Consider the following 18,916-nt stretch of genomic DNA (forward strand, 5'->3'; position numbering starts at 1 on the left):
GATTTCCTATGTCAGAAGTACTTTCAGTTTGGCATTGCCTAAAAAAAGGCACTATGGGGGTAGACAATGTTTTAGCTAATATTTGAAAGCCTAGAGAGGAGAGGTGCAGACCATCCCTGGCAAAGTAGCGTGGTCTTTTGACCATCTCCTTCCATGCTGACAAATATTGCAACCCATTAGAATGACACCAGAAACTAAGTCAATTATTAAAGTCATTCATCTTTTGTTCATATTGTGACATCATCCTTGGTGAAGGTAAAATGCTGCTCAATGCTAGACTCGTACCAGCCTGGGCCACATATTCTGATAGCTCCATCATGTCTGTCTTCATATAGTCTAGGGAGGTATGGCTCAGGTCATTTACACCCACGTGGACTATGATTCAGTCATACTGGTACTTGTGGGCCAATGATCTGAGTGCATGTGTAATGTGGTGGATCCTAGCCGTTGATAAGCAACTGACTGTGACTTTCTCCTTACTCAGCCTGGTGACAGGAGCATCAGTGTGTCTCATGATGGAGTCTCCAATGACCAGAATGTTGGATTGTGTAGTGGTTTGCCTTATGGGCTTAGAAGTAGAGGCTCCATGAGATGTGATGATGTGGGTGTTGGTTTGAAAGAGTGCATTCAGGGCTTCTGAAGGTATTTGTTATGTGTACTTCATCTAGGAGGTCTTTGGGGTTTAGGAAGGTTACATTTAAGTGCCTCAGCATGTGTGGGTCTATATGTCTGCTTTGAATTGTGGGTGATGGGTGCAGCATGTATACTACTAACAACCTTACTAACATTAGAAGTACTTTCATGTGAGAGCTTTGCCTCAAGTGACACTGTGTAAATACATTTCTCACATACCATATTAGTTTATTTGAGAATTAACTGGTTGTCAGTAAACATAAGGCAATTTCTGTGTTGCCTGAGGATGCCCACCAAGATGGTAACAGAGAGTGGGAAAGGTCACATCCATGGCAACATGCTCTTTTTATTGATTAGACAGTTGTAGTGAGAATATAAAGCAATGTCAGTAGTATCCAGTTTGCAATTCTGAGGACAGTGCTTGTCACTGCAAACTAGTTGTCCTGTGTGCAACTAGGTATGAAATTTAAATCATACTTTTACTGGAAAAATGTCACTCAAGGTGTCTGTGTGTATACAGGACACTGAGGTGAAACTAATAAGTAGATCCTGAAAATTTAAGGACGAAGTATTTAGGCAGATATTCTGAAGCTAAAAACAAATCAAGCAGTACTTACTGAAAACAAATAATTAGCTTGTCAGGAATTATTTAAAGAGGGGAGTCACATGAATGGCTATTGCCTGGCTATTACTAGTGCTGGTCTCACCACAGCTTCACTCTGCTGGGATACAATGCTCCTTTTCTTGCTTCTTCTCTCACTAGAAGCAAAACATTAGCACAATTCCCAAGATGAGAAGCAGGCCACAGCCTGTTTGGAGATCCATAGTCTTGTCCCAGATAATACAAGGGTCTGTAAGCTTGTTGTAGCCTTTTCCTGGTAGATGCCTTGAATGGCAACCAGATCAATCAGGGACGTCAAGCAGATACTCACTGCCTGACCAGAAACAGTCAGGAATCATTTCACTCTGCTCCTTCTCTCACAAGGAGCAGAATATCCGCAAAAATTCCAAACTGTCACCTATGAAACAGTTATTAGGTTTTCCAGTGAGCAGTCTCCAGGAAATAATGTCCCTGTGCTCCTTCTCTCACCAGGAGCAAACACTAATCCCAAAATGATTACTGAGAGGAAGACTGTTGGCTTTCCAAAAGTTGGTGGTCAATAGATGTTGCAGATTTTAAAGGTAAGATGAAAAAAATGGGTTAATACCCTAAGCACTGCAGTGTGCACTAAGCAGTTAAATATGAAAGGGGGGGACTTAACTTTTAGCAGTCTAAGTGGAGAGCCACTAATTTTAAAAGACCAAGTTCGATTGAAAGGGGTGGGCACTTAGTATTATGGTTCTGTGGAATACAGTGAGATGGCCAATAAATTTAACTAGTTGAAGGGAAGAGATTTCACAAAATGATAATTTTTGTGCTTACTCACAATAGCCAATGAAAGGGCATAGTGAAGGTGATATGTGGTCAAATTAACACAAGGGGCAGGTAACTAGAAAGACAGCTGAGTTTAAGAACACAGAAGCACCAGGATCTGGGAGTGAGAAAACATTTCTGTGTGACTCACAAGAGACACAGCTGGTGTCTTTATGAACATATGAACCTATTAATTTAACTAAAAAATAAAAGTTCTTACATTATGGATGCACTCTGCATTCATGTCCATGTATGTCTCTTACTCCTTTTCAGAAATAAGATTACCCATGCAGAGAAAATGCGTGAGATCCAATATTCTGAAACAAGAGTAGCAACGTTGTTATCTTGCTCCTTTTATGGGGAACATGCATATTGTTTTCCATCCAAACAGGAGCAGCAGCAGCATGGATCTTGTTGCTTGGGGAACACACATACTTTGGAAACATGTTCTGTCCAGCAGCATTATGTAAGTATAAGGAGTGTGTGTGTGTGTGTGTGTGTGTGTGTGTGTGTGTGTGTGTGTGTGTGTGTGTGTGTGTGTGTGTGTGTGTGTGTGTGTGTGTGTTTGTGTGTTTGTGTGTGTGTGTGTGTGTGTGTGTGTGTGTGTGTGTGTGTGTGTGTGTGTGTGTCTGTGTGTGTGTGTGTGTGTGTGTGTGTCTGTGTGTGTGTGTGTGTGTGTGTGTGTGTGTGTGTGTGTGTGTGTGTGTGTGTGTGTGTGTGTGTGTGTGTGTGTGTGTGTGTGTGTGTGTGTGTGTGTGTGTGTGTGTGTGTGTGTGTGTGTGTTTGTGTCTGTGTGTGTGTGTGTGTGTGTGTGTGTGTGTGTGTGTGTGTGTGTGTGTGTGTGTAATACTCTAGTCAGAGATGGCAGGTTAATTGATTAACTTGCTCAGGCACAAACCCTTTACCTTTGCTACAAGAGCCAAGAGCCTTAATCTTTTACTCAACCTACCAGACCCTGTTTGGTTGAAATGTTCTGAGATGGATAATTTTGTCATTTAATTGTTCATACATTTTGTTTCACTGCTTTATGGAAAAAAATATTAAAAACTAGAAAGTTAAAATGCACGCAAGTGCTCTATTTAACATGAAATACATTAATTCAGGAAGGTGACTCAAATAACACATGTTCATAGGTTCATAGGTTGGTACTAGGCTTTTGGCCCTAGGGCCTATACAAGCCTATACATGGTCTTAAAAATGGATGTAGGGGACCCATGGTTTGAAAATAGCCTAGCGACCAAGGTACACAATCTGCCACTGGCAATGAATGTGAGTTTCAATGAATGTGAGTTTCAATGCATTTTCAATGAATGTGAGTTTCAATGCATTTTCAATGAATGTGGGTTTCAAGGGAAGATACGTTTACTGTTGCTCATGGTAAGTCTTTTTTCAATGTGCAGCTATATTGTTTAGCAAATGGTCATCAGTGTTTGTGTGATAAAATTTCAAAGCCATGTTAGCACAACAGGCAACATACCTGCCTTTTGTGCTGAGTGCTGTGGGTTCTATTCCCACACTATGTAGATGGATTACTGACATTGCAGTGCACTTTAAGGGTGGTACTGCATTCTTGAGTGTTTCGTCCTTCAGATGAGATGTTAAACCGAGACCTTCCTATCTCCCTGTGTTGATGGGAGGAGCTGTGAGATCTTTTATATCCACCTGGCTATCAAAAGGAGTAGGAGAAGGATATTTATTTATTTATCTTTGCTGACCTGGAAAAGTCTGGCTGGGTAAAACCCATTTTCAGCAGAGGCTGGGAGAAAAGCTCAACATTTAATGATGTACAATTATAATTGCAGGATAAAAACATCTATACATGAGCTAATTTACATGATTTTTAAATATTTTCAAATACTTCTTACATGAGCATAGCATTTTAGCACAAAACGAGAGAAATAAAAAAAAAATCGCTATTTATTGAATAGAGAAATAACGCACAATAACAATTAATGTACTTATAGAATGATGGCTGCAGGAAAATGATCAAACTGGGGTGTTTTTGAGTTTAGTAATAAATGACATACAGACAGGTAGAATAGGAGAAGTCATGGAAATGACCAGGAAGACAAATGGACAGAGGAGGAATTGTAGTTACTTGGGTGTGAGAGAAGGAGGAAAAATAAAAGTTTAAGAAATAAGTGCAGTATGAGGAGGAGTGTTAAGGGACAAAAAGACTGGGAAGCAAAGTGGCTGTAAGAGTTTGGACAAAATTAATCTGAGTAAAGCTAGCCAGGTGAGCAGAAAGAACAGAGCCATCTTTGGCATGGGTGCTGTTTAAGCAAAGTTTTGAAACTTGGCACCTAATCCTGATTTCTTAGGCAAGTATTGTAGCCTTTTACAGCTGCAGTTATACCTACATAGTATATAGTCATTACATCTATGTTATGATAAGGACTAGTCATTATATCTATGTCATGATAAGGACTAGTAATTACATCTGTGTTATTATAAGGACTAGTAATTACATATATGTTATGATAAGGACTCTACACTAATTAATATATGCCATCTCATACTATGTAAACACACTATTCAGAATAAAGGAGGGAAGACAATCAGACTCTAGTGTAAGGGTAAATTAATATTTGTTGGAAAAAGAAGTAGATATTTAAATTATACAACATTCTATAACAAATCTGCACTACAGTGATGGAGGTAAGGAAGACTATATGATTGTAGATTAGTAGGAATTACTGTTACATATTATGACATGCATTTTTTCACTTACATGCCCAAAGGGATCAAGGTGGTTGTTGGTTAACTTTAACTTCTGAAATGAAACCAGCTGTCGCATCCAGTGAGCTCCTGTTGCAGGCGAATCAGGGTGGACATACAACCTTCCAGGCATTGCAGGCTCTGCTTTTCCGGCTACTATCCTGTAAGTGCAGTAAATATTTTATTAACTAAAAAAAAAATGTACAAAACTGAATATATTCTAGAGTCATATTTCAGCATTATCAGTATAGTAATCATGGGATAGTCCTTGTTATTGATGATTTCCTGTACAATCAGCCTAACAATCTGTTACCACTAAAGAACTTTTTTATAAAACTTTATTTAAGTGCTTTAGTCCAGCATGTAACTAGATGTCATCAGAAATAGCAATCTCTACCAACCATTCTTTAAATACTGAAAATATGATGACTCACGTTATTGAAACACCATCATATGATCATAAAACAGAATAAATAGTTATATGTGATGATCGTGTTGTTAAAACAATATTAATTTCTTCCTTGATTTGGTACTATTAATACCTACTTTAATTTGAATGTTATTTTGTCTGATAAACTGAAGTAGACAAAACACCTATGGCAAAAAAGGAGAAATTTCAGGAGGGCCTGTGCCAGCTGGAACACATCAGCAAAGAGATGATGTAATACTTTATTTATTTATTAGTTATGGGCTGATCACTGGTTTTAAATTAGATAACAAACCCCCTGTTATCTGGAGATCAGACTGGCTCCTAACGAAAGGTTTATGTAGCCTAAAATCAAGAGTATGCTATATTGTAAAACCCTTCTTGCTCCAAGTGATGTATTACTCATAAATAAATTACCCGTATCTTCTTATCTTAAAAAAGTACCTTTTTGGGAGAAGACTTTCTAAGTATAAAAGAAAAACCAATCATTAACAGTATATCATATGCTTTATTTATTTAATTTACATTTGATAACTGGGAAAGTCCAACTGGACACAGGTCCTTTTTCAGCAGAGGCCCGAGGAGAAAAGCTCCAGAAAAAGTACAAATACAAAATACAAATACAGACTGGATATATATATATATATATATATATATAAACGTGTAAGAAAGAAGAAACAATGATTCACAAACATGTATGGAAGAAGCAACAGTGCCAGTTACAGACTAAACAGAAGTTAACAAACCTACAGGAGGTATCTGCTTTGATAGCAAAATAAGAGATACGTAATGAATACATAATGAATATATAAGGAATACAATTCATTTGTTAGAACATTCACATTATACATCATACTGAGATAATTACAATTTAGTGATACAGAAGACTGTTTTCCTATAGATGTTGTTGATAATATTTTATTTATTTTATTTTTAAGGGTAATAATTTGCAGAGAGAGACTAAGGAAGGTGCAGTGGATATACAAAGTGTACACGCCCGTTAAAATGCCAGGTTTTTGTGATATAAAAAAAATTAGACCACAACAAATCATTTCAAAACTTTTCCCACCTTTAATGTGACCTATAACCTGTACAATTCAATTGAAAAACAAACAAATCTGTTAGGGGAAAAATATAAAAAATAAAAAAAAAATGCAATAAGCTGGTTGCATAAGTGTGCACACCCTTAAACTAATACTTTGTTGAAGCACCTTTTCCTTTAATTACAACATTCAGTCTTCTTGGCTACACACCTGCCATCAATTAAAGAGACTCTGATTAACCCCAAATAAAGTTCAGCTGTCCTAGTAGGATTTTCCTGACATTTACTCAGTTGCCTGCTACAGCAAAAGCCATGGTTCACAGAGAGCTTACAAAGCATCAAAGGGATCTCATTGTTGAAAGGTATCAGTCAGGAAAAGGGTACAAAAAAATTTCCACAGCATTGGATATACCATGGAACACAGTGACGACAGTCCTCAAAAAGTGGGGAAAATATGGGACAACAGTGATGTTGCAAAGAACTGGACTTCCCTCCAAAATTGATGAAAAGACAAGACAAAAACTGGTCAGGGAGGCTGCCAAGAGACCTACAACAACACTGAAGGAGCTGTAGGAATTTCTAGCAAGCACTGGTTGTGTACTATATATGACAACAATCTCCCGTATTCTCCATATGTCTGGCTATGGGGTAGGGTTGCAAGACGCAAGCCTTTTCTTACACAGAAAAACATCCAGGCCCGGCTAAAATTTGCAAAAAAATGCATCAAGTCTCCCAAAAGCATGTGGGAAAATGTGTTATGGCCTGATAAGAACAAGGTTAAACTTTCTGGCCACAATTCCAAAAGGTATGTTTGGAGCAAAAATACTTCGCATCACCAAAAGAACACTATCCCCATGATGAATCATGGTGGTGGCAGTATCATGCTTTGGAATTGCTTTGGAATTGCTTTTCTTCAGCTGGAGCTGGGGCTTTAGTCAAGATAGAGGAAATTATGAACAGTTCCAAATACCAGTCACTTTTGGTCCAAAACGTTCAGGTGTCTGCTAGAAAGCTGAAGATGAAGAGGAATTTCATCTTTCAAGACGACAATGACCCCAAGCATACATCCAAATCAACAAATAAATGGCTTCACCAGAAGAAAATTAAAGTTCTGGAATGGCCCAGGCATAGCCCAGACCTAAATTCAATAGAAAATATGTGGGGTGACTTGAGGAGGGCTGTGCACAAGAGATGTCCTCACAATCTGACAGATTTGGAGCGCTTTTGCAAGGAAGAGTGGGCAAATATTGCCAAGTCAAGAGTTGCCACGCTGATAGACTCCTACCCAAGAAGACTGAATGCTGTAATTAAATCAAAAGGTGCTTCAACAAAGTATTAGTTTAAGGGTGTGCACACTTATGCAACCAACTTATTGTAGGTTTTTTCTTTTTTATATTTTTCTCTAACAGATTTCAGGTTATAGGTCACATTAAAGGTAGGAAAAGTTTTGAAATTATTTATTGTGGTCTCATTTTTTTATATCACAAAAACCTGACATTTTAACAGGTTTTACACTGTATATCCAGGAGTGTTACAGGAACATAGCCAGGTGTAAACCATTTCCTGACACTTGTATTGAGGATTCTCAAAGCAGTTTTATTTATTTTCTTTCTTTTTTCAAATAGATGTTTTTTTTTTTCTTTTTAAGTTCATAGTTTTCTGTCCCACCATAACACAATCTATAGCCAAAGGGTGGGCTTTATATTATTTATTTATTTAATTTATTTATTTATCTTTTGTTGATTGTGTTAGTACCACCAGGCTAGTGCTCTCTTTTCATGGAAGACCCTACAGTGGTATTTATACTACTAGTGGAAATTTGATCATGGCATTGGGATACTTCCCCTTAATCTTTTTGATAGGTGACATGGGATCTTTTTACATTTTACATGTGGCCCAAAGAAAGCAAAGATTAAGAATGGGGAATCCCCTCATTAAAAACAAAATATGACTTACACATCAAAAAGTACAAACCACTGCTAAATTTACTGAAGTGCACAAATAATTCCTTTAACTCAGCAGAAAATGCAAACAAGCAGAATGCCAAATAAAAATCTTCTAGAGCTGAATTATCACCTGTGCATCATCATCATCATCATCAACCTCCTTTTCCCATTTTCTACATGGGGTCAGGGTGTCATGTGAACTGTTGCCATCTCTCTCAATTCAATGCTACTCTCCTACCTTCTTTGACAGTCATGCCTGACAGTCACAGATCTTCTCTCACATAATTCTTCCACTTCTCTGCTGGATGCCCTTGTTTCCTATTACCTTCCTCCTGTCTGTCTGTCTGTCTCAAATCTTCCTCACCAGATTGCCTTCTGCTTTTCTACACATTTTACATTAATATGTTCTCTTTGATCCTGTCTGGAATTGGAGCTACTTGGAGCAGGTTTGCAGTAATATACTGTATGCAAATCTCCATGCATTTTGCGTATTCCACTCATCTATGCTTACAGGTTACAACAACCTTGTGAACAACCACACCTATACACTGAGTTTACTAGGCAAAGGAGGAAAAAGAAGTAGATTGCAAGGCATTTCTTCTGGATCACAAAACACTCACCTAAGGATGATTTAGAAGTTGCCAATCCACATACCTCATATCTTTGGAATGTGGAAAAAAGCTGGAGTACCTGGAGAAAACAGACACAAACACATGGAGGACATGCAGATGCTGCAGAAAAGACACTCCAGCTGTGAATCAATCCAGAGAACCTCTTGCAGTGATGCAACAATACTACTCACTATGCCCCTATTAGCTGCATGCAAATCTCCTGGCGTTTGTACATATTTTAACTGTGAATTTTTTAATAAACTTTTTGCAGTGCTACTATTGGGCAGCTTTCTATAATCTGATGCAGTGACATATCAAAAAATAACAACTTTTGTTCATTTCATCCAATATAGCACAATCAGTGACATATATTAAACCAGAGCTCTTTTTCTGATCTGTGCTGTAGCCTCTAATTTGCATTTATGTAAAAATGGGTTGCGATGTTAAACTGTATTAAAAATCTACGTCAGCCCTTGCCAAAAGCAGCATGATCAAAAATATAACAGAATGAACAGGAGAAAATGAGTGAGGAAGACAAGCAACAAGAATCCACAGCACAATTTGTCTCGGTCTGTGAGCTTGTTTAAATAGCAGCATGCCATTTAATTCAGTAAAAAGTCTATCTTCTCATGAATTTCTATACAACCCAAACACGCAAGCAGCAAAATAGCTACATATTACTAAAATCTTTCGGCTTTTCTTGGTTAGGGGTCGTCACAGCAGATCACCGGGCTGCTTATGATTGACAGTATATTTTACAGTGTCGAGTTGCCAGCCCGATGCCCAACCTTCAGAGAAGGCACACACACACACTCATGCACCTACCTGTACTTATTACTAATATTAATATTTCTTTCTAGTCCTAAATATATTCATGTAGGACAGACGATCTGACATGATCTTGTGCTCTTGAAAAGCTACCTTTTGCCAATAATGCACTGTGAACGTAGAGGTGATGAGATTACTTCATCCTAGACATACCTGTCAAATCACTTCTCTGTTCCCTTAGAGTAGACAGTGAGAAGTACTGTTACATATGACATCCATCAGTAAATGTGCCTGTGACTTGTTTGCAGTGACTATTATGAATTTGTTTCCTATATATGTGTTAGATAATTTGTGCAAACTTCTTACAGAAGTATATAGACGTAGCTGAGAAAATGCTGCATTATTAATAAGTGAAATTTTGTGAGTTTCATATACTATCCTTAACTCCCCTTCCATCTGTGATTCAGCCACAGTTATCTATTTTATGGCTTGCAAAGTTAAGCTAATTTGCAAAGTTGATCTCTGCAGTTATCAGGCTTCTTCCCCTTCATATTACAAAAGGTTTAATGGGTTTATGACACAAGGGAGGGAAAGAATGCTGTAAATGACAGGGCCTAGTAAAAGAACTGTGAATTTTGATCTCAATTTTATAGGACAGTGAGAATGAAATAACAAAATAGAGCTCCAGGTATATGTATTTCCATGGCAAGAAATGTATACATATGATAACCATTATGATTTAAGCAAGGGAGACAAGTTACTAAAGAAAGTATCGTGTAATTTCTTTCAGCCTCGATATGGTGTACATAAGGACAGAAATGCCACAGAAGGAAAGAAAGTGTTAAGCCGTGCCTTTTTAATATGTAGAAGTATGGAGATTATTTTGAATGGAGGAAAATGCACTCTAGCGAGAAGGAAATATTGTGTTTAAGGTGTGTCTGCCATAGTCAATTGCAATTTATATATCGCAGTTTCCTTTCTTACTATCTGAGAAACTACCTGACTGAACATGCGGTCATGAATCTGTTTGTGCTGAGCCTGTCTGTTAGGTACCACATTCAGTTTTACCTTCAGATGTTTAAAGTGAGAGAAATACTGCAGCTTTTCACAATGAAAAAGGCTATTACAGGCTACACTATTAGCAGCATAACTACAAAATGTAGCCTTGTGGACCCCAAGAGGACTGGCATCCTGGGCAACTGCCCTCTTTGTCCTTCGCAAATGAAGGGCTCTGTTATGAAGAAATTCTTAAAAGTGTCTAGATTCAAAAAACCCAGAATTGAGCCCCAAAACAACAGTCAGTAAGTGTAAATGGCATATTGCAAGCTGTTTGTATAGAGCAACTAAATTGTCTGATACAAAAAAGGGATCTGCGAAATACAGATGTCTGTGATTTCTTGTATGCAGCCCTTTCTTCTTCTGCACGAACAATAGAGGATCATGGCTCAGCTCCTTTACTACTTTAACTCCAGGCTGCGGACTTTCCCATGGCTTTCATTTCGTATGTTGTCTCCTCCCTGTAAATCTGGTAGCCTTCTGAAATTTTTATCATAGTAGCAGTTCCAAGTGATTCTTTCTGAATAGCACTTCCTTTAATGTGAGCTAGTATTCATGCATTAGGAATGCAGATGAAGTAGGTAATTTGCTTCTCAGACTTCTGCCTGTTAACAAGTGAGCTGGTGAGAAACTGTGTCCATGCAAGGGTTTATTCCTATATTTCAGAACTACACGGTGACAATACTAATAACATCTACTGTTTCCTATGATATTCTTCATTGTTTCTATAGTTCTCTTGTAAGCTGGATTTGTCATGGCATGAATATGGCATTCATGCCCAGGTATTCTGGGTTCTTAGCTTTGGTACTACAGACTACTGTTAGATATGACAACATCAGATGTTTCTAAATTATGGGAATTTAAGGCATTAATCACACTTGCAGTAGTGTCTGTTTTTTTTAATTCAGGAAACATGGCATAATACTTTATACTTTTAAGATACATGGCTTATTTGAAGTAGAACAAATCAGTTGCAACTCATCTCAATAAATGATCTGTAAATGGGTATGTTAACATCTCTTCCTCTGGTTTGTTGCTATGGTATACATTGTAAAGACTACAGTTATGACCTGTTCAATATGAGTCAACTATCCTGGCCAATACATAATATATCTTGCTTTTTCTTTGCACTTTACTGTTTCCAAATGTGATTCATGCATGTCATCAATTATTTGTTTTCTCAACTGGCTGGGAACTATTATTCTGTCAGCTTTAAATGTTAAGCAGTTCATTGAAAGAAAAATAAGAATGAATTTCTTTCCTTATTGTTGATTTTTGCTTTATCAATCCTTTCAAAGTCATTTAGTAACTGCATTCCTTTGTCAGTGTCGGTAAATCTGTAAACTTTTATTTTTATTCTGCCGTTGTTAACTGTGGATGTTCCACAAAAATCTCTAGTTCTTCTTCATGCTCATGTGGTACATATGTTCTTCTTAACATATCTGCTTTGTATACTTTCTTGACTGGTCTACATTTTACTTATAGATCATCCTTCTGTGGATTAATTATTATCCTCTGCAATCTTTGAGATGTCTTGTACAATGATTTCCTGAATAAGCTTTGCAAGAGTTTGTGGTATTTTCCTACCTGAGTGTCTTCAGTTTAGATATATTCATGGAATTTCTCACATCCATACCTATTGCTAACACTTCCTTTTCTATACAGCATATCTCTTGTTATATATCTATGAATGCTCTTGATCCATTGACAGATGGTTTACTCTCCTGTATGATCACAGTTCCATTACCATTCTGAGTGGAATGTACTTTGCTTATTCACATCATAGTATTTTAATCACTGATTATCTATAACTAGTTTCTTGAGGATTTTAAAACTCTTGTCCAATTCACTGATGCATTCCCTTGATACAGCTTTTAGATTCGAACATTCCAAGATACTATTTCATACTTAGAAATCTATGTAATGCTTGTTTATCTTTTAACTTTGGCATTGCCAAAAAACTGCTCTGACCATTTACCTGAAATTAGAATATGACCCATGCATTTTAGCCTTATCACTCTTATTTCACATTTATGGGCGGCCATGGTGGCACAGCGGTTAGCGTTGCCACCTCATAGCAAGAGGTTCTCTGGTTCGATCCTCGGCTGGGGTGCCTTCTGTGCAGAGTCTGCATGTCCTCCCTGTGGTCACGTGGGTTTCCTCCGGGTGCTCCGGTTTCCTCCCACATCCCAAAGACATGCTGTAGGTGGATTGGACACACTAAATTGGCCATAGGCATGAGTGTATGTGTGTGTGTGTGTGTGTGTGTGTGTGTGTGCCTTCTGTGGAAGGTTGGGCGCCGGGCTGGCAACTCAACACCGTAAAACTCTACTGCCAATCATGAGCGGACAGTGATCCACTGTGGCGACCCCTAACTAAAAGCCGAAAGAAGAAGAAGACTCTTATTTCACATTTACTCTTATTTAGCTTGAATTATGTCATTTTAATCTATTCTGCAGCTGTATCAGTCTCCTGTCATGTTCTTCTTGTGCCTGACCCTACAGTAATGTATTAACAATTATGTCAGCAATTACTTACAAGCCTTAATTACTTTCGCAATACCTCTTTGGAATACCACTTGTGCTTATGAAATGCCAAATGGAATTCTATGGAATATGTACCTTCCTAATATGGCATTAAATGTGTATTGTAGAGCTTTATTCATATTGCATTATATACAAGAAAACCCTGGTTTGCATATGGAATGGCAAATAACTTAACATTTGGCATAAGTGATGGAAAATAAATGCTGTCTTAATCATCTTATTCAGGTCTTGTGAATTAGTACAAGGAGTATATCTTTCTTCAGAGCAGTGATGATAATATGCCATAATTTACCTACTGTGAGACTCTGAGCAAGTCACTTAACCAAACAGTGGTCTCGGACAAATGGGGAAACTGAGCTAGGCGCCTCAGTTGTCTCCTTGACTACTTGCCTAGTAACTCTGCATGAATGTCTTCAGATGAGTATAATTTAAACTGGCACTCAAAGCCAATGGACTCTGGCTGACTAAATTTACAGATGATTGCAAATTTGGAGCTATCTTTGAATGCAGCACTGACACAAATGTTGTCCAGGAAGGGCTGACACAGACAAACAACTGGTGTCAGAGCCATGGACTACAACTAAATGCCAAGAAATGCATAATAGTATCCTTCGGGAAGTCATCTACTCCTGGTAACAATCATATTGACAGCACACCCCTTAGAGTTGACCCAGTACTCATGGACCTTGGGACACACATAGACAGTAATCTAGCCTTTGACCATCACTTGTCTACAGTAGTGAGGAAATCATTCTATGTTGCATAACTTATAAATAAAAGTATGGCATCTAGGTCCAAGGAAGTCATTGTTCCACTGTATTTGGCATTCATCAGACCCATCACTGGGTACAGTGCCTCCTTTGGTATGTACATAACCAGGCTATCCAACAAATGGAATGTCCACAGAGGTTCTTCACTAAAAGAATACATGGCATAAGTAAAATGTCCTGTGCAGACCACCTCAAGGCCCTATCCCTGTATTCTGTCTAGATCTATGCCTGGCATACAAGGCATTGTCAGACCCCATTATGATGGCCCTCCTGCATATCCGCAAAACAAACACAATCAGAATTACCCATTCTAAAGACTTATGCCTTTCCTGTGATATAAATAGGACCTGCTGGAGAGACAGGTGTGTATCCCAGAGACTACCCCTTCTCTGGAGCAGTTTCCCCATCCATGTGAAGCTAGAGTTCCTCCCTAACCCAATTCAAGTGTAACTTGGACAACTGGATAGGGAACAGGACATCATCCCTGGTTTGACACCTACGTCTCTAATGGACACATGCAGCCTGTAAATGGTTAATTTCCCAGGGCCCTGCTTGTAAATGTTTCACCTCCAAATCCCCTGCTTCTACTTATCAAGGGTACCAGAACTTGTCAGAGATTCGGGATGCATGGCAAGGCTTAAAAAGGCCCTTGTGATCATTAGCCTACTAAACACCTATGAACCTATAAATGCTATAACAATTTGAAGATCTATCACACACTCAGTGTTAGACAATGAATAGCAGTTTTTGCAAACTGCTAAAATTAAATCAAAATACTTGGTTGAAGGGTTTATGATGTAAAGGCATGTACTACAGTTCTGCTTTGGTAATAAAATGGAATAAAAAAAAATAATATCTTGCTAAACTGCATTTTATAGCTGGAAAGGATAGCCTAAAATGCCACATCAGTATAATTTACAAAAGTAGAAAAGATGCAGCTAAAAATTAATTTAAACTGTTTATGCCACCAGAAACACACTTAACAATATTCAAAAGTTCAAGACATGGCTATGTAATATTTCCAGTGGCAAACAGTCAGTACAAAATGTGAGTCACCATATCAAACTGAAGTAAAACATTAAACACAAAACAAATCTGTCAGATCTGAATCATTCTCAGGACACACAGCTATTAATTTTACTGAATCATTGTTCCTTACCATTTGTTGTCACAGAATTTGTAACGATGGTCATCAGCTGGGACAATATCAATCAGAAGGATGTATTTGGTCTTTGGGTTCATACCCGTTACCTTAACCTTAAAACTAGGGAACATTCTCCTGTTGAAAGAAAAAGAAGCAACAATTGTTCTTCGTTTATCATGCTGAAAGATATAGTAAAATAATAAAAAAAAGTGAATGACATTTCATATAATCAGTTAATCAAACTAGAAACTGACTCTCATGGCAAATGACAAAGAATACTTTCTTGGTACAAAATCAACCACAACCTTGCAAGGGAGACATTCTGCATCTGTGACTCTAAAAAATAACCTACTCCAAGGTCACCCATCAAAAGGAAAAGGTTGTTCTCCTGATCTGGTGATTTTAGAGAAAAGGATTTTCACTATCTTGCTTTTGAATAGTTGTCATTTGTCCAGCTCTGAGCCAGTGAAAACAAATACTACTTTGTTGAAATGTATTAATATTAAAGCTGGGAATTTTGAGAGATGGGCATGAGAGAATGAGCCAGTATGTCAGTCACGCAGGTCCCACCCACTCTCATCTAACCTCACCCCAACTTTTCCAGCTTCTCATACCACGATTCGAACATGGCTCATCTGAGACATAGTTAGGGATTCATATGTGTATGCCACAGAGGTTGGATAGGGGGTTCCCATGCATTAATTTTCTGTGATGCAGTCTATTACACCTTATTAGTTGTTGAAGTAAAGGCAAGCACTGCATCTCTGCTTTGGTACTAAAGTGGACTCAAAAATAGGAACATCATGCTAAACTGCATTACAGAACTGGAAAGGCTAAGCCTAGCCTGAAAAACAATTACACATCAGTATCATTTCCAAAATTACAGAATGTGCAGTTAAAATGATTTAAACTATTTATGCCACCAGAACTGCATTTAGCAACATTTAAAAGTTTAAGACGTGGACTCTTCCTGCTATCTTAAAACCCCCAATACTCAGATGTAAACAAATTCATTGCTAAACTACTTGCCAGTACATAGTGCTATTAAATGAATTTGTTGACTTCTTAATCCCCAACATAAAAAGACATGTTTTCTGTCAGAGCTTTGTGACTGTACTCCTGACACATCCACAAATAATGTAACTTTCTTCTCCAGGGTCATACCATGTCCCTAGAAAAGGAACACCTTGGAGAAGTTGAACGTCATGGTTAACATGAAACATCCTTTATTCCATGGACAACTGCCAATATACTCCACATTCTCACACACATGCAAACACTGATCCCCCTAAAGATACCAGCTGGCAACACTCCTTGCTCAGATTCATGCATAGCCACTAACTGTAGATTTGCAAGTGAGTGTCTGTGTATGCTTAACAGTCTCTCACATGCCTTCATTTAGTAGCTGCCATGGAATTCACAGAGGTAGCAGAGGGCTATAGATCCATAATATTTGCCATACCCAAACACATGGAATTCCCCTTCTGACTGATATGATAAACTATATAATTTTGCCCAAACAGCTGTTGTCTTTTTCCTGTTGACAATCCTAATTTATACCCAGAAATGCAGCAAGTATACTAGATGAGGCCACAATAGTACTCTTTAAAGAGGTACAGTTTCTTTATGTCACTGTTCTGTACCTCTGGATATACAAAGAAGTTCCCTATTGTCTCTGGTCACTGCTTTACCATACTAAACATCAAAATTCATCTTATGCATGTTCACTGCTTTAGACCATTTTCATATTCTGTTCTATTCTACTCTACCTAATTTTGGCCCAAGAAGCAGGCAGGTCCACCTTGGGGCACGTAGGATAGAAGTGTATAACTTAGCTATAGTTTTAAACTTTAGGTGCTACATTTCAGCTAACATCTCAAGTAATGTGATAATTTCTTCCTGATGTCCTGTTCCCTGCCACCAGATATGACCACACCGTTGTTTCTTCCACAGGCAAGCTACTTTTGTTAATCAGCCTTTCTTTAACACCAGGGACTAACTTTGGAATTTTGCTGAGCCCAGTATATATTCTCCTGTAAAATGACTTCTCTAGTCATACAGTGACATACATTTTATTGTGATCCCTCTCACCATCTTTCTTTCACCTATATAATTTGGCCCTTCTTCGATGCCTTCTAAATTCCCATCTAGTATTTGGACTAGGCAGACTAATGCATATAATGCATTTACCCTGCCAGTACCTGTAAATGGTCTGTTGTGATTAGTGTACTTAGTAAATTTTATTTATTTATTTATTTGCAGTTTGTTTACCAGGGTGGGCCATTGGGCCACGAGGAGCCCATTTTCAATGTAGTCCTGGGGAGAAAAGCTCCAGAAAATACAAACAGTAAATAATAGAATTACAGAGTAGCAAATAATTTCAGAATTTCTAAATTTGAACATGCTTAATGAGACATAAAAAAAAAATCACAATATTAACAATAATTACAATAAATTGGCATATGCTGGAGTAAAAAACAAGAGAAGCCTCATTATAGAGAAATCTATGGAAGTATAAAATAGTGCCATTTCATTCAGGAAATAGGCAAAAGAGGTCTTTTAGCAGTTTGTAGGCCAAAAGAGGCTGTTAGCAGATATGTTTGATATAGGGAGAAATTATAGACAGGGATGTTATGTAGGATGGGAGCAGTAGCATTCCCATTTTGAGATTAGGTGTGAGTGAAGAAGAGTTTTAAAGATAGAGAGACTGTTAGTGGTACGGATAGGAAGTGGGAGAGAATTCCAGTGGTGAGATAAGCAGAAGGAAAGAAGATTTCTGCCAGGTCAGCTGGGTTTATGTAGTTTTATTAGGTTTTGGAAGTCGGATCCAGGGCATCTGTTTGGAAGATGTATTTTGAAGGTAGAGGAGAGGGAGGGGCAGAGATAAGTTTTAAAAATAAGTTTATGTACTTGTATGAGTTGCATATAGGTAAGATAGTTGGGCAATTCAAGCCAGTTAAGTTGGGGCAGGGAGATGCAGTGATGGGTATTGGATCTGTGGCCAGTTTTAAATTTTGAAATTTTATAGTAACAGGAGGAGAGTTTAGACTTAAGGGAGGATTGCAGATTAGTAAGGACAGAGGCACCATACAGGAGGGAAGGGATGAGGTATGTGTTAGCAAGTGTGAGTCGGGTGGAAGGAGAGATGAAACGGTAGTGGCGATAAAGCATGCCTATTTTCTTTTGAGTTTTTTTGATGTTTATCTGGATATGGCCATCAAATTTTAGTTGGTCATCAATGAGGATTCCTAATAATTTGGCCGTGGAGACTGTTTCCAGAGGAGTCTTATTTTTGCTGGTAATGGAGAAAATGCTTTTGTCTAGGGTAATACTTTTAGAGGGGGAAAATAACATAAGTTTTGTTTTAGTAGTATTCAGTGCTAGATGGTTTTCTAGCATCCATTGTTCTGTGGAGGAGAAGGCATCTTGGGTTAATTTTATTAGTGCAGGAGTGGAGGTTGCAGAACAGATTATTGTTGAGTCATCTGCATATTGGATAAGGCTAGTGTTAGGGATGGCCTGGTAGAGGTCATTAATGAAAATATTAAATAGAAGGGGGCCTAAAATTGAGCCTTGGGGAACCCCTGTGAGTGTATTTTGAAATGGGGAAATTGTTTTTTTTCCACTTAACTGCTTATTGCCTATTAGATAGGTAACTGGTGAACCAATTAATAGAGGAGTGGGATAGATTTAGTTTAGAGAGTTTAGTAAGAAGAAGGGTGTGAGAGATGGTACTGAAGGCCTTAGAGAAGTCTAGGAGGAGGGTAGATATGTGAACAGAGTCTTGGACTTTATTTATGGTTTCTAGGAAGGAGAGGAGGGCTGGTGTGGTGCTGTGACC

The 18,916-nt window shown here is 38.1% G+C and overlaps 1 protein-coding gene across 3 annotated transcripts in view; it reads right to left on the reverse strand.

Annotated features, from left to right (window-relative positions):
- TBX4 (T-box transcription factor 4) overlaps nt 1-18,916 on the reverse strand; it is a 448,562-nt gene that overhangs the window by 86,581 nt on the left and 343,065 nt on the right. For all 3 annotated transcript variants that reach the window (XM_044054540.1, XM_044054542.1, XM_044054541.1), the window contains exons 4-5: nt 15,091-15,210; nt 4,779-4,926 (exon numbers count right to left, since the gene is read on the reverse strand). In XM_044054540.1, the coding sequence (XP_043910475.1) occupies nt 4,779-4,926; nt 15,091-15,210 (268 nt within the window). The remainder of the gene's footprint in view (nt 1-4,778; nt 4,927-15,090; nt 15,211-18,916) is intronic.

Source organism: Protopterus annectens, chromosome 13.part0, assembly GCF_019279795.1.
Source record: "Protopterus annectens isolate FY-2018-M chromosome 13.part0, PAN1.0, whole genome shotgun sequence".
Taxonomy (NCBI): domain Eukaryota; kingdom Metazoa; phylum Chordata; order Ceratodontiformes; family Protopteridae; genus Protopterus; species Protopterus annectens.